The sequence below is a fragment of the Chrysochloris asiatica genome, unplaced genomic scaffold (genome assembly GCF_000296735.1).
Source record: "Chrysochloris asiatica unplaced genomic scaffold, ChrAsi1.0 scaffold00004, whole genome shotgun sequence".
NCBI classification, from domain to species: domain Eukaryota; kingdom Metazoa; phylum Chordata; class Mammalia; order Afrosoricida; family Chrysochloridae; genus Chrysochloris; species Chrysochloris asiatica.
In genome coordinates, this window is record NW_006408522.1 from 45898799 (window position 1) to 45913495 (window position 14697).

Below are 14697 nucleotides of genomic sequence, written 5' to 3' on the forward strand. Positions count from 1 at the left end.
TATTCAAGTGGCAACATCGATGGACTCAAGCGTGGCAACAGTAGTGAGGTTGGCCCAGGATCGGGCAGTGTTTTGTTCTGCTGTGCATAAGGTCGCTATGAGTCAGTACTGACTCGATGGCACCTAACAACAACAACAACAAGTTGAGTTCTGATTATCAAGCCATTAAGGTTAGGTCACATGGGTACTGTCTGCAAGTTTGGGTGTTCTTGTGCATCTCCTCTCATTTCATATCAGTTGGATGCTTCACTCTCAGCTCTAGCCTTCTGTGGCTATGTCCTTATCCATAGGCTCTGGTGTCCCAAGGTCTTACCACACTTTGAACCAACCAGCCCTTCCTCTTCTCTCTCTCAAATCCAGGTCAATAGGAGTCAATTGACTGTGGTTGAACTCAGCCCATTTCTTCATTGCTGCCTTTCCCCCTCTTCCACTCACCAGTAGACCAGTGTGGTTGCCAGCAAGCTTACATGCTTGGTTGTGTGTTCCCTTTGAGTTTCAGTCTTAGAGGGGAGTTTTTCCTGAAGGATCTTGATTGCTTGCCTTGGTGGCTTCCTGGCAAACAGCTAGCTTATTCTTGTGGTAGCCAGTCATGCTGACATTTTTGTTTTGGATTTTTCCTGATGGTCTTTCTTTGAAGATGTATCTTCCGTCACTCTAGCTATTCCAGGCTGGTCTGCTTGTCCTTGCTACTGGGAATGTCCCACCTCAGAAGGTTCTGGATGGAATTCAGGATCCCACCTAAAGTTCTATACTCTGCATAGGCTCCACAAGAGGCCTATTTCACTGGGCAAGTTCTAGAACCCCTTTCAGGTATTCCAATCAGTTATAGGCTGAAGACGGGCTTATAAGTTTTCTGTAATTATGTTTTCCAACATTCCTTTCTGTCCCACTCAAGTGTCTATTTTACAATAGTAGGCAAGGGAAACTGGTATACATAAGACAGTCAAGCATCTTAGTATTATTTCCCCTCTTCAAACTATGCCTAGATCCCTGTATCACAGAGCCCTGTTGTTCCAAGGTTGAGCATGCATCACTATTTACCTCTGTCCCACTTAGGACATGCAAACTTTTCTCAGTGTTCTGCTATCTATCTTGGTCTTCCACCTCCTCCCCCTTCTTGTATTACCCTCCCCAACACCAGAACTAAAACCCCTACCCCAACCCCACTGTTGTGGTTACCTTATATTCCATTAACTTTTCCCTCCATTTAAGATAGTCTATTTTATCCTGCAATCTGCCTGTTCCTCTGTGTTTACCTTCTTTCACATTATAATTGTTTTGATCACAGACTGATCTCCCAGATCCTCTGTTTTTATAATTTTATTCTCTTCTCAACTCTTCCATTTGTCGATTGAGTTCAGGGTGATGCTGCCATGCATGTCAATCTCTGGTTGTTGTCTGTCCTTGTTGGTTCTCAGTCCACAGAACTCCCTTTAGGGTGTTTTTCATTGCAGGGTTGACTTTGGCAAAATCCTCTAGCTTCTGTTTATTCTGGAATGTTTTTATTACACCTTTGTATTTGATTGACAGCTTTTCTGGGTAGAGGATTCTTGGGTGGCATTTTTTTTTCTTTCAGGGTTTTATATATGACTCCCCATTACCTTCTTGCCTGCATGGTTTCTGTTGAGAGATCTTAGTTTAATCTGACTTGCTTGCCATAGTATGTTACACTTCTCTTTTCCCTAGCTGCTTTCAGGACTCTGTCCTTATCTTTGATTTGGGAGAGCTTGATTATGATATGTCTTGGTGATTTTCTTTTAGAGTCTATCCTTCCTGGGGTTTGTTGAGCTTCTTGAATGCTTATCTTTTCGCTTTTTGAGATGTGAGGAAATTTTTCTTCCAGAAGCTCTTCAACTATTTCCTCTGTGGACTTGTGTGATTCTTCCTGTTCCAGAATGCTGATAATTCTTAAGTAGTTGTTCTTCATGTTGTACAACATGAATTTTAGGCCTTCTTCAGATTTTTCTATCCTTTTTTTTTTTCCTATCCTTTTATGTGCTTGCTTTTCTATGTTACTAGTGTTGAGAGATTTATCTTCTAGCTCATTAGTTCTGGCTTCTAACTCTTCAGTTCTACTCCTTTGCCCTTTCAGTGTATTGTCCATTTCTGATATGCTATTATTAATCTTTTGGACCTCTTTGTGTAGGTTTTGAGTTGTTTTCAGTGCTGTATCTATCTTATTTGATTGTTCCTATAGCATGTTCCTGATGTCTTCCTTATTTTTTTCAACTCCATTGAACGATCGTTTTATAAAGACCCAAGTCCTCAGAGTAAATGAGTAATAAGATTGCATAGCACATCCCAGTCCCCACAGTGCCTCTTGTGCTGCCTCCTCCTTCCTTCCTCTCCTCGCTGTTTTCACCTGCTCAGCAGCAGTCCTGCCTTTCGAACTCATACACGGTACATGGCATAGACAGCAGGGACTCCTCTGTTCCTGTTGCAGAAATTAGCAGCACCAGCCAGGCCCGTGGTGCTCACAGGCTCCCATCAGGTTTTAATATAAGTTGCTTTGTAGGGATTTAACTACAGATAGTATCAGACCTGCCTGTGCATGATAGCATGATATCCACACAATGTTCAAATTGCATAGCATCCTGTTTCACAGAACGTATCATAGAAGAAGTGAAGTATAAGAGCTAAACAGAAGTTTTTTAAGGGTAGCTCAAGAAGACAAAGTATTGAAATGAAATATGCAAAGACCTGGAGTTAGAAAACCAAAAGGAATTCAACATTTGTCAAACTGAAAGAACTGAACAAAAATAATTCATGCCTCAATTTGAAATATTAAAGGATTATGGGCAAAACATTGAATGCTGCAGGAACCATCCAGAGAAGATGAAAAAAATATCGAGTCACTACAGGAAAAAAAGAATGGGTCTATATTCAACCATTTCAAGAACTGATGATATTGAAGGAAGAAGTTCAAGCTGCACTGTAGACATTGGTGAAAAACAAGGTTCTAGGGATCCTGGTGTGACACTATGGAATAATGGACTGGACCACAAGGTCAGTTTGAACTGCAAAGTTGGTGGTTCAAATTCACCAGCTGCTCCACAGAAACTCTATGCAGAGTCGCTATGACTTGGAAGAGACTCAATGGCACTTAACAACAGCAAAGGAATTGACATATTACCGATTGAGATGATTCAACAAATGGAAGTAACACTAGAAAAGCTTACTGTACTATGCCAAGACATTTGGAAAACATCTAAATTTGTGCCCATTCCAAAGAAAGATGACCCTATAGAATGTGGAGATTATCAGACAATATCATCAGTATCACATGCAGATAGAATTTTGCTGAAGATCATTAAAAAACAGTTGCAGCAGTATATCCATAGGAAACTGCCAAAAATTCAAGCTAAATTCAGAAGAGGGCGTATAATGAAAAGTATTACTGTTGAGGTCAGATGGTTTGGGGCTGAAAGAATACCAGAAAGATGTTTACCTAGCTTTTATTGATTATGCAGAGACATTTGACTGTGTGGATCATAACAAATTATGGATACTGTTGCAGAGAGTAGGAATTCCAGAACAACTGTGCTCATGCAAAACCTGTATATAAGCCAAGAGGCAATCATAAGGAGAGATCAAGGGATACTGTGTGATTTTCAATTAGGATAGATGTGCAGCAGTGTTGTATTCTTTAACCATACTCATTCAGTCTGTATGGTGAGCAAATAATCTGACAAACAGAACTATATGAAGAGCATGGCATCAGGAGGGGAAGATGGCTCATTTACACCCTAAGACATGCAGATGACAAAACCTTGCTTGCTAAAAGCCAAGAAGACTTAAAGCACTTTCTGATGAAAATAAAGAATACAGCATATAATATCGATTATAACTCAATATTAAGAAATCAAAAATCCTCACAACTGGACTAGTAAGCAACATCATAATAAATGGAAAAACAATTGAAGATGTCATGATTGATTTCACTTTACTTGGATGCACAGTCAGTGAGTGCCCCATGGAAGCAGAAGTCAGGAAGTCAAAGGACATAGTGCATTAAGCAAATCTGCTGCAAAAGATTCCTTTCAAGTGTTAAAAAGCAAAGATGTCACCTTGTGAGCTACGGTGCACCTAAACCAAGCCATGCTATTTTTAGTAGCTTCATATACTTGGAAAAGCTGAACAAGGAAGACTTAAAAAGAATGGATGCCTTTGAAGTATGGTATTGTTGTTAAGTGTCGTCAAGTTGATTCTGACCCATAGCATCCCTGTAGAGGGTTTTATTCAGTATGGCATGGACTGCTAGTAGAACAAAAAAATGTTGTCTTCGAAGAAGTACAATCAGGCTGCTCCTAAAGAAGCAAGGATGAATGAAACTTCATTTCACATACTTTGAATATGTTATCAGGAGAGTCCAGTCCCTGGAGAAGGACATTATTCTTAGTGAAGTATGTATACATTTACATACATACAGACATATACTTGATTATCTACATATATACAAAGGGGTTTCTAAAAGGTCATGGGAAATGGAATCTTCCCAGGAACTTTTTTAACCCCCTTGTATGTATGTATGTTGTTGTTGTTGTTGTTACATGCTGTAGAGTTGGTTCCGACCCACAGCAATCCTATGCTCAACAGAACGAAATACCGCCTGGTCCTGCGCCATTCTCACAAGTGCTGCTTTGCTTGAGCCCATTGCTGCTACCACTGTGACAATCCATCTCATTGGGCCCTCCCCTCTTTTTCATTGTCCCTCTTGTTTATCAAGTATGATGCCCTCTCCTAGGGACTGGTCCCTCCTAAAACATGTCCAAAGTATGAGAGACAAAGTCTGACCATCTCAGCTTCTAAGGAGCTTTCTGGCTGACTTCTTCCAACACAGTTTTGTTTGTTCTTTTGGATGTCCATGGCACGTCGTATGTATGGTGGTGGTTATGTGATGTCGAGTCGGTTCTGACACATAGCGACCCTGTACAGGGTTTTTGAGGCTGTAAATCTTTATAGGAGCAGAAAACCTCATCTTTCTCCCTTGGAACAGCTGGTAGTTTCAAACTGCTGACCTTGCAGTTCGCAGCCTGATTCGTAACCACTACACTACCAGAGCCCCATTTGTATGTATAGGCATAGGTACATGTATGTTGTTGATAAGTACCGTGGAGTCAGTTCCAACTCATAGTGACCCTGCACAGGATTTCCAAGGCTATAAATCTTTCTCCCGTGGAACAGGTAGTTTTGAACTGCTGACCTTGAGGTTGGCAGCCCGACTTGTAACCACTATGCTACCAGAGCTCCTTAAGTACATGTATTGTTGTTGTTAAGTGCCATCGAGTCTATTCCGACTCATAGCGACCCTGTATAGGGTTTCCAAGGAGCAGCTGGTGAGCTTGAACCACGGATTTTGCAGTTCAAACGGCTTTGCAGTCTGGCACATTAACCCACAGCGCCACACCAGGACTCAGGTACATGTATAGGCATTTGTTGTTGTTGCTGTTAAGTGCCATCGAGTCGGTTCCAACCCATAGCGACCCTGTACAGGGTTTCTGAGGGTGTAAATCCTTATGGGAGTAGAAAGCCTCATCTTTCTCCCGCGGAGCGGCTGGTAGTTTCGAACCGCTGACCTTAAGGTTCGCAGCCCGATTCGTAACCACTATGCTACCAGAGCTCCTTGTATAAGCATAGGTAAAAATATAGATATAGATACATTGTTTTTACCATTGAATTAACCAGATCTGACCTATTGTATAACAGAACAGAACATTGCCCCGTCCTGCACCATCTTCCTCTTGTGTCTATTGTATAGTGCCTTACAACCTAGGGTGCACATAGTCCAGCACTAACTTCTACAATATTCTGTTGTGATCCATAAGGTTTTCACTGGCTAATTTTATATGGATGAGAGTCTTTGGGAGGCCTCTTCTAATGGCTTCCATTTTCTCAGTAAAGTAGGAAGAACGACAACTGAGAGTGAGGAAGGGAAGATACTGTGTGGTTTCAGGAGTGAAGAGAAGATGTGAAGTTGTTGCTGGGAAAAGAGCAAGAGCGAATGAACTGAAGAAATGCAGTATGGTTGTGGGCAGCGTTAATGACCCTGTTTGAGCTCTGTGGTCATGAAAGTCATGAGACCCATCATCAAATTGTCTTGCTTTCAACAGCCAAGTTCAGCTGCCAGAGTGAAAAGAGAATTGGATTTAATCAGCAGTAGAGTTTTGCCAAGTTAGTATGGTAAAATAAAAGGGATTGAGAGTTCATATAAGAGGGTAATTATGAAGATGGACCTTGGTATTTAATCTAGAAGATGAAGGGATTGAGAACATAAAGGGGTTAAGATAAGTGAAAGGTAAAAGAACAAAGGATTGTTGATTCCAGTAGGGCTGAAATATTGTCATCTGGGTACCAGGTAGGAGGTAGTAGTCACAGAGTAAGAAACATGCATATTATGGAATAAGGAGAGGTTGGAGCTCTTGGTAATGGCCGTGGGATTGAGTGCTGAAGCAGGTGGAAGACAAGATTCTTAGAGACAAGGACTATAAACAGAGAGGCTGTTGTCCATCAGCGCATAGGAGATCATCAGCACATTTATCACTGCCATTGAGAATGAAGACTGGTAGTTTGCTAAGAAGGCTATCAGTGATCCAAAGGTTCAAATGCATGGATAAATGGCAGGGAGTTGCCTGGGACTAATAGACAACTTTGTGTTTTCTGATGACATTAGATTCAAAGCTAGAGATTTTAGGAAACACACCTCATGATGGATGACTCTGTTTTACCATTTAGCAACACTTAGAGAATAAACCAAAAACAGAACTCATTGCCATCAGGTCAATTCTGACGTATAGTGACCCTATTCAGGGTTTCTAAGACTATAAATCATTTTGGGAGCAAACAACCTCATTTTTCTCCTAAAAAAAACAGCTGGTGGGTTTGAAACACCAGCCTTGTGGTTGTTGTTGTTGTTGTTGTTAAGTGCCGTCAAGTCGGTTCCGACCCATAGCGACCCTGTACAGGGTTTCCGAGGGTGTAAATAATTACGGGAGTAGAAAGCCTCATCTTTCTCCCGCGGAGCAGCTGGTAGTTTCGAACCGCTGACATTAAGGTTTGCAGCCCGATTCGTAACCACTACGCTACCAGAGCTTTGTGGTTAACACCCCAAAACCTAATCCACAGCATCACCAGGACTCCTACTTACAAATTATTGTTGTTGCTAAGTACCCAATGCCATCTGTTGATTCCAACTCATAGCTACCATGTATAGGGTTTCTGAGACTGCGAATCTTCATGGAAACAGACAGCCTCCTCACCTTTCTCCTACAGAGCGGCTGGTAGATTTGAGTTGCCAACCTTGTACTTAGCCACTCGGACTCCTTACCTATCTCTGGGAAGTTATGCTCATTTTCTCAAACAACCCTATGTTGAGGGTCATTTTATCCATTTCCAGTTGCATAATTAGCAGCTTAGAGAAAGAATTTGCCAGGATAAAATAAAAAGATGAGTGGAGAAAGGTTGCTCCTGGAAATGCATTTGTCACTATTGGCAATCAAGGCTCAGAAAGGAGTGTATTCTACTTACACAGTGTTTGACAGTTGCTAAAAATGGCAATGTCAGAGAGTCTTTGAGATCATCATTAATTCATTCATGCACATTTTTCAACCTGTTCTTTCCTGAACATTAGGAGCATTGTGGCCATATGATCCCTACTTAGACATGCAATCTTTTTTACATGATTCCCTTACTTACTTCAGCTGTTCTCTTTATCTAAAATTGTGGAGTTGACAGGGGTCATAACCAAATACAAACCAAAGCCACTACCATCAAGTCAACTCCAACTCATAGCAACCCTCTGGAGGATTTCCAAAGCTGTAAATCTTTACAAGAGCAGAAAATCTCCTCTTCCTTTCATGAAGCAGCTGGTAGATTCCAACTGCTGACCTTTCGGTTAATTGTCCAACGCATAATCTGATCTCCAGCCAAATGAACAAATAACCATCCAGTGGCTATGGAGTCACTGATGACCCCTGAGGACCTAGTGTGTTAGAGTTGAACTGGGTTTCACTGACTGATCTTTTTTGTGTGAATTATATTGTCAGGCCTGTCTTTGAAGGTACCACTGAGTGATGTTGAACCCTTAACTTTTTAATTAGCTACCAAGCACATCAGCCTTTTGCACCATGTTGTTGTTGTTGTTAAGTGCCGTCGAGTCGGTTCCGACCCATAGCAACCCTGTATAGGGTTTCCGAGGAGCAGCTGGTGAGCTTGAACTGCTGACCTTGTAGTTCAAATGGCTTTGCAGTCTGGTGCATTCACCCACAGGACCACACCACCATACAAGGACTCAAATGAATAAATGCCCACTTCCTTTTTCCTAGAGAGGATTTTCTGCCTCTCATTATCCACTGCTGCTGCTGTTGTGCCCTTGAGTCGGTTCTGATCCACAGTGACCCTGTATAGGATTTCTGAGAAGTGGCTGGTGGGTTTGAACTGCTTATCCTACAGTACCATACCCAGACTCCATTAATAGCAGGCAGAAAATGCTCTCTAGGAAAAAGGAAGTCGGCTCCCTATTAGCCACTAGGAGTCCTGGTGTGGCACCATAGAATAAGCACTAGCCTGCTATAACTGTAAGGTGGGTGGTGTAAAAAACACCTGCTCGCTCCTCAGAAACCCTATACAGAAGTTGCTATGAATTGGAATCAACTCAACAGCACTTAACAACTACCACATTCTCCACTAGGCTGTAGCAGGAGCAAGCAGGGGACAACAAGAACAGCATTACCATTCCAGTTTCGGACAATTCAGACCATGTCACCTACTCACTGGCTTCAGGTTTGCTCTCTCAAGCCACATTCCACTAATGTCTCTGTGGTAGCTATTGAATAAATGTGGCAGCCATCGTGTCCTTGTCTAGATCCCTTATTTTCCATCTTCAAGTTAAACCTTTGTACTTAGAGAAAAATCTTTACTCTTTAAGTTCTAGCTAGGAAGGTTCTTTCTTCAGGGTCTGAGTGGTGGATGTTAAGAACCATCTCATTAAATATCTATATTCACAGATTCTCCTCAGATCTCTCATAAGTCAGACAGAGGTAGTACTTGTAGGCACCTAATGGATCTGTACTCTGCCTCTTCTCTTTGCCCAGCACATACCCAATTTGTACCACACTCCCCCACCTGTCAGTGGTACAGCCAGATTTTGTCTCCCCTTTTGTAGCCTCTCAGGAAATTTACTCTTTCTGTCACTCTTTAGCCCTAACTGTCACAGCAGTGTATCAAGTTTCTTTGCCATCTGGAACCCTCCTGGAAAGACATTTCTAGTGGTCTGTCTGTTGTGTTCAGCTTGAAGATAGCCCTGAATGAGCAAGAACTCCAGGTGTGATGGCATCAGGGTAAGACTAATTGGTTCACCAGCTATCTTGCACCAGGAGATAAGTCTAAATAAATTAAGCAGACTCTATATTAGAGGCAAAAAAGGAGCTCTGGTAGCATGGTGGTTACTAATCGGGCTGTGAACCTGAAGGTCAGCAGTTCAAAACTACCAGCTGTTCTGCGGGAGGAAGATGGGACTTTCTGCTCCTGTAAAGATTTACAGCCTCAGAAACCCTGTACAGGGTCGCTATGAGTCGGTTCCGACTCCACAACACAGAACCACCACCACCACCATATTAGAGGCAGTGGTTTCTCAGCCTTCGTCCTGGGAATCAGAAATACTCTGAATGTAGAAACGAGCAACTTTAAGTAGTGTGACCTTTGGTGAAAATCCATCTCTCAAACTGTTGAAGGGGATCAAAGTAAATCCTATGCAGGGACTGGCACAAGTTTTGTCTCACACAGGCGGCTTTAGGACAGAGCTTCAGTCATCTCTGACCTTAGGAGCATGGCTTTATTTTCTTCACAAACTGGTCTCTCTGAAAATGGGACTCTAACTCCCCTAACTCTTGTTTTCACCCTGAGTTCTATTTTTGTGCTCCTTGTTTTCTGTTGTTAGCTACCTAATTTCATCCACTTTCACTACTTCAGCCATTGCCTCCACATGGCTGACTTCCAAATCATTACCTCTAAGCCTAGACTTCCTCCTTTTCTTTTTCCAGCTGCTTTTTTTGCCATTCTTTTTCCAACTGCTTTTTGGCAGCATGTAATACAGGAGATAGGAAATATCTGTACTCTCTAGATAGGATGAATATCTATAAAAAGCAGAGCTATGGAGACCAAAGTTTATTAGTGGTTTACTAGGAGTCCTGGTGTGGCGCTGTAGAATAAGCACTTAACTGCTCACTGCAAGGTCGGTGGTTCAAACTTACCAGCTGCTCCTCGGAAACCCCTTAACAACAGCAACAACAACTGCAATGGGAGGAAGCAGGGACTAGGAGTCATTGTTGAGGGTACTCTGGGCTTCTGTTAAAGGTGTTAGAAAATTTTGTAAACAGAGATGGTTGCACAGCATAATGCATGTAATTAATGTCTTTTGGTTATTTATGTAAAAAAAAAATGTTCAAAGTGGAAAGTGTTGTGTTATATACCTACTTCCAAAGAAAGAGTTGGGAGAGAGCTATAGATCAGTACCTCTAAAGTACCTGAATATTGGCAGAAAGTGGAAATCCCATGAGAAATTGAGGACAGGAAGGAGACAAGCCTGTTTGTATCATTGGGTTTCACGGGTAATGCAATATAGAGAAGATCAGGGCTAATAGGGAAGGGAGTCCAGATCTTTTAGGTGACTACAAATACCATCTCAGTCTGACTTAAGAGCAAGAGGAGACTCTCTCAGCCTGGGCAAAAGCATTTAATGAGACGGTTCTTACACCCACTTGAGGAAAGAACCTCACTACATCTGAAGAGCACAGATTCTCCTCTGAGAAATGTATCCAGCTAAGATGCATTCCCGTATGGAAGCAAAGGGATCAAAATCCTCTCTGCCTCCTGCCAGGAAATATCTGTTACCTAAGCGTTTCTTCTCAGACCTCTTGCTACCCTCTTGTGGCTGTACTTTTCCTTGACAGGATAGGATACGATCCCTCGTTTCTTCCCACTAAAGAAATAATACAAGTCTGTAAAACTCATTTAAACAAAAGCACTAAAGAATGAGCCCCTCCCTGGAAGTTCTGATAAAACTTGACACTTGACCTTGAAAAGCACTCCTGAAAAAAAAAAAAAAATCAATATGAAAGAAATATGAAGGTATTACTTATCTTAGGCCTCTTAACTGCATCGCTGCTCGTCACAGAGACCTGACTACAGTGACTGAACAAAATTGGAAGTTCAGTCTCACAGATAAAAGGAGTTCAAAGAGAGACTACCGCCATGATGGTTGCCCCTCATTAGAGACCCTCACTCCTGTCTTTCCATCCTTAATGATGACTTTCATCTTCAAGGTTTTCTCCTGCTGCAATCTGGCAACAGAGTTCCAGCCATCGTGTCTTCATTCCAGGCAGGAATTAAAACTATACAAGGGGAAAGGGGCACTTTTCAGCTATTTCATCTTCTTTTAGAGAACTTTTGCATTTAATAGAAAACCCATCTGACAACTTCTAATTCATCTTATTGACCAGAATTGAATTATGTGGTTTACACCTAGCGCCAAGGGAGGCTAGGTAATGTGATCTTTAGCAGGGTCCTTTGTTCTGTAACTAAGGAAAAATAGGAGAATGGATATGCGAAGACACTCAGCAGTGCCAACCACATATAAAGGAAAGACTAGCTGAGGTAGGAAACAAGAAAGGTGAGAAAAGAAGGATTCTGAGGCTCGAACCTAGGGTAGTAAAGAATCCAGGAGATGAGAGAAGGATCCAAAAGTGGCCTTGGCCAAGTGAGTCTTCACTTTACCCTCCTAAGCCTGATGCTGTCTGTGAATGGGCAGGAGAGCCAGGCTGCCCAGGGCAATTCAGTCTGATGTCCTTGGATGCAGGGAACTGGCTTTTCATACCTATTAGAGCTCTGGTAGCATAGTGGTTACGAGTCAGGCTACTAACCTCACAGTCAGCAGTTTGAAACCACCAGCTGTTTCATGGGAGAAAGTAAAGACTTCTTACTCCCGTAAAGATTTACAACCTCAAAATCCTATACAGGGTCACTATGAGTCAGAACCGACTCCATGGTACAACATCACCACCACTACCATCATGCATACACCAAGAAACATTGGTTTTTCATATCATTTATGAGAGTCAATTTTTCTTTAATCTCAAAGAGATTGTTCTTGTTAAGTGCTGTGGAGTTGGTTCCAACTCATAGCAATACTGTATAGGGTTTCCTAGAAGCAGATGGTGGATTTGAACTACCGACCTTGAGGTTAGCAGTCCAGTGCTTATCCTACAGTGCCACACCAGGGCTCAAAAAAGATAATATACTGTTTCATTTTTTTCCTGTATCACTCCTTGCAAATACTTAAATATTCACCCAGTTCTTTGGAAAAAAAAAGAATTTGATGGCCAATAAGCATACAACAAGCATCTTTTCTGATGGTCAACTTGTTAGTAGAGAAATGCAAATCAAAACTATAATGAGATCTCACTTCACCCCCATTAGATGACTGTGATTATAAAACCTGAAAACAACATGTGTTGGTAAGGGTCTGAATACAACAGAACCTTCCTTCATTGCTATGGTGATTGTAAAATAATATAACCATTGTGGAAAAGTTTGTCAATTCCTTAAGAAGTTGAATGATTATCATGTTGTTGTTAAGTGCTGTCGAGTTGGTTCCAACTCATAGCAACCCTTTATAGGGTTTCAAGGAGCAGCTGAGGAGTTTGAACCACCAACCTTGCAGTTTAAACCAGCCTTGTGGTTGAGTGCTTATCCTACATCACTATACCAGGACTCCTAAGGTCCAGCAATTCCACTTAGAGCTATATACCCAAAGGAATTGAAAACCGGAACACAGTTACTTGTATACTGTTGTTCATTGTAGCATTTGTCATAAAAACCAATGGTGGAAACAGCCTGACTGTCCATCAACTGATATATAGATATACAAAATGTATACACTTAAGAGTGGAAAGTGACTTGCCCATAAACAGAAGTGAAATCCTGATACATACTACAACATGAATGAACCTTGAAAACATTACACTGAGTCGGTTATGAAAGGACACACATTATATGACCCTACTTACATGAAAGACCTCAATCAACAAATGAATAAATACCAAAGGTACCAGGGGTGGCCAGAAGCGAGGGGGAAAGGCAGAATCATTGCCTAGGGTGCATTGAGATTCATTCTGTTCAGGGTGCTGGAAGAAAATGGAAATTGGTGATGTTTGAACAGGCTAATGTAATTGTGTGCACAAAACATGTTGAAATGGAAAACTGACCACAATTAGACACAGGAACTTCAAAATGAATGTGGAAGAATTCCAGGATCTTTTAATTCCATTTTACCATGAACTTGTTGAAGCCCCCTCATTATACACATGCACATGAAAATTATACATAAAATTTGAAGTCTAGTAGTCACATATGTTAGATACTTAGGGACAAGAAAATTTATTTAGAAATTGACTCAATTCGGCTATAATAATAAATTACAGTAAACTTTCTTAATCTAGCTTGATTTTTTTTTTTAATGATGAGATAGATAGGCCTTCTTATAGGAACAGCCAAACTGTTTCAGAAGGCATAACAGTGATCAACATTTTGTTTCTTGCTCATATAGTTCAAATTACAATGAAAAACATACTGCCTTCTGATTTTTATTCATAGACTGGCTTTGAAAAAAGGAAAAAGGGTGAGTCTGAACTGTGCTCAGAAATGCCAAGGCTAAAATCTCTGTCGGTGACAAGATTAGATATCACTGTGACCAATACTTAGGTAATCTTGATAGCCTTAAAGGAAGCCTATCCCAAAACTTAGACTTTAGCCTTACCCAACTCATCAGTTTAAAGAAGAGAAATACCTACATTTGATCATTTTGAAATGTTGATTCTTGACATGTTTGCTAGGATAACCCTTGAATCCTTTGGTAAAATAGAAATGATTATTGTAGGTTTTTCATAAAGTGCTACACAAATTGCATGCCTGTATTTAAGTATGTAAGGAGTGTATTTATATTTAGTTTCACATAGTAGGAGATGGAACCCTGGTGGTGCTGTGGGATAAGCACTGGACTGGCAGTTCAAACCCACCAACTGCTCCACAGGAGAAAGATGAGGCTTTCTGCTCCTCTAAGGTTTCCAGCCTTGGGTCACTGTGAGTTGGAATTGGCTTGCTGGAAGTTGGTTTAGGTATATAAAGAGGTGGAGTTTTACTTGGATAAATGTGTGTAGCCAATGTCTTACAGTTTTAGGGTGGGAATGTTTTCATCATTATGGGATTGTAAATCTTTACTTTTCACTCTAGATCTAACTGGCTCAAAAGCCCCGACGCTTATTCAGACCAGCTCTTCCAAATGGTGGCAGAGGTCTTCATCCTGTGGTGCAAATCTCACGTAAGAACACATGGAGGCCTTGGGTGTGGAGATGAAGGGGATAGACTTTGGAAAACTTGGGTGTAATTTGCTTTTATATTTACCCTGACTTAGAACTTCAAGAGGGAAGAGCAAAATTTCGTGATTCAGAATGAAATTAATAATTTGGCATTTTTAACTGGAGACAGCAAAAGCAAGATGTCAAAAGTAAGTCCCTAGAAATCAACTATTTAACATTAATGCCAGCCATGACTTAGGTGTATCTGATATTTTGCAGAAACTAGCTCTTTATTGCTTTCAGGCCAAACCACAAAATCAGCCATCTTTACTGTTGTTTCCTTAAGATT

General features: G+C 41.2%; 1 protein-coding gene across 1 annotated transcript in view; it reads left to right on the forward strand.

Moving 5' to 3' along the window:
* The window catches only part of RYR3 (ryanodine receptor 3), a 775913-nt gene that overhangs the window by 696544 nt on the left and 64672 nt on the right, over positions 1 to 14697 (forward strand). Inside the window, exons 68-69 of the mRNA XM_006831810.1 lie at positions 14284 to 14371; positions 14465 to 14557. Coding sequence (XP_006831873.1) covers positions 14284 to 14371; positions 14465 to 14557 — 181 coding nt within the window. The remainder of the gene's footprint in view (positions 1 to 14283; positions 14372 to 14464; positions 14558 to 14697) is intronic.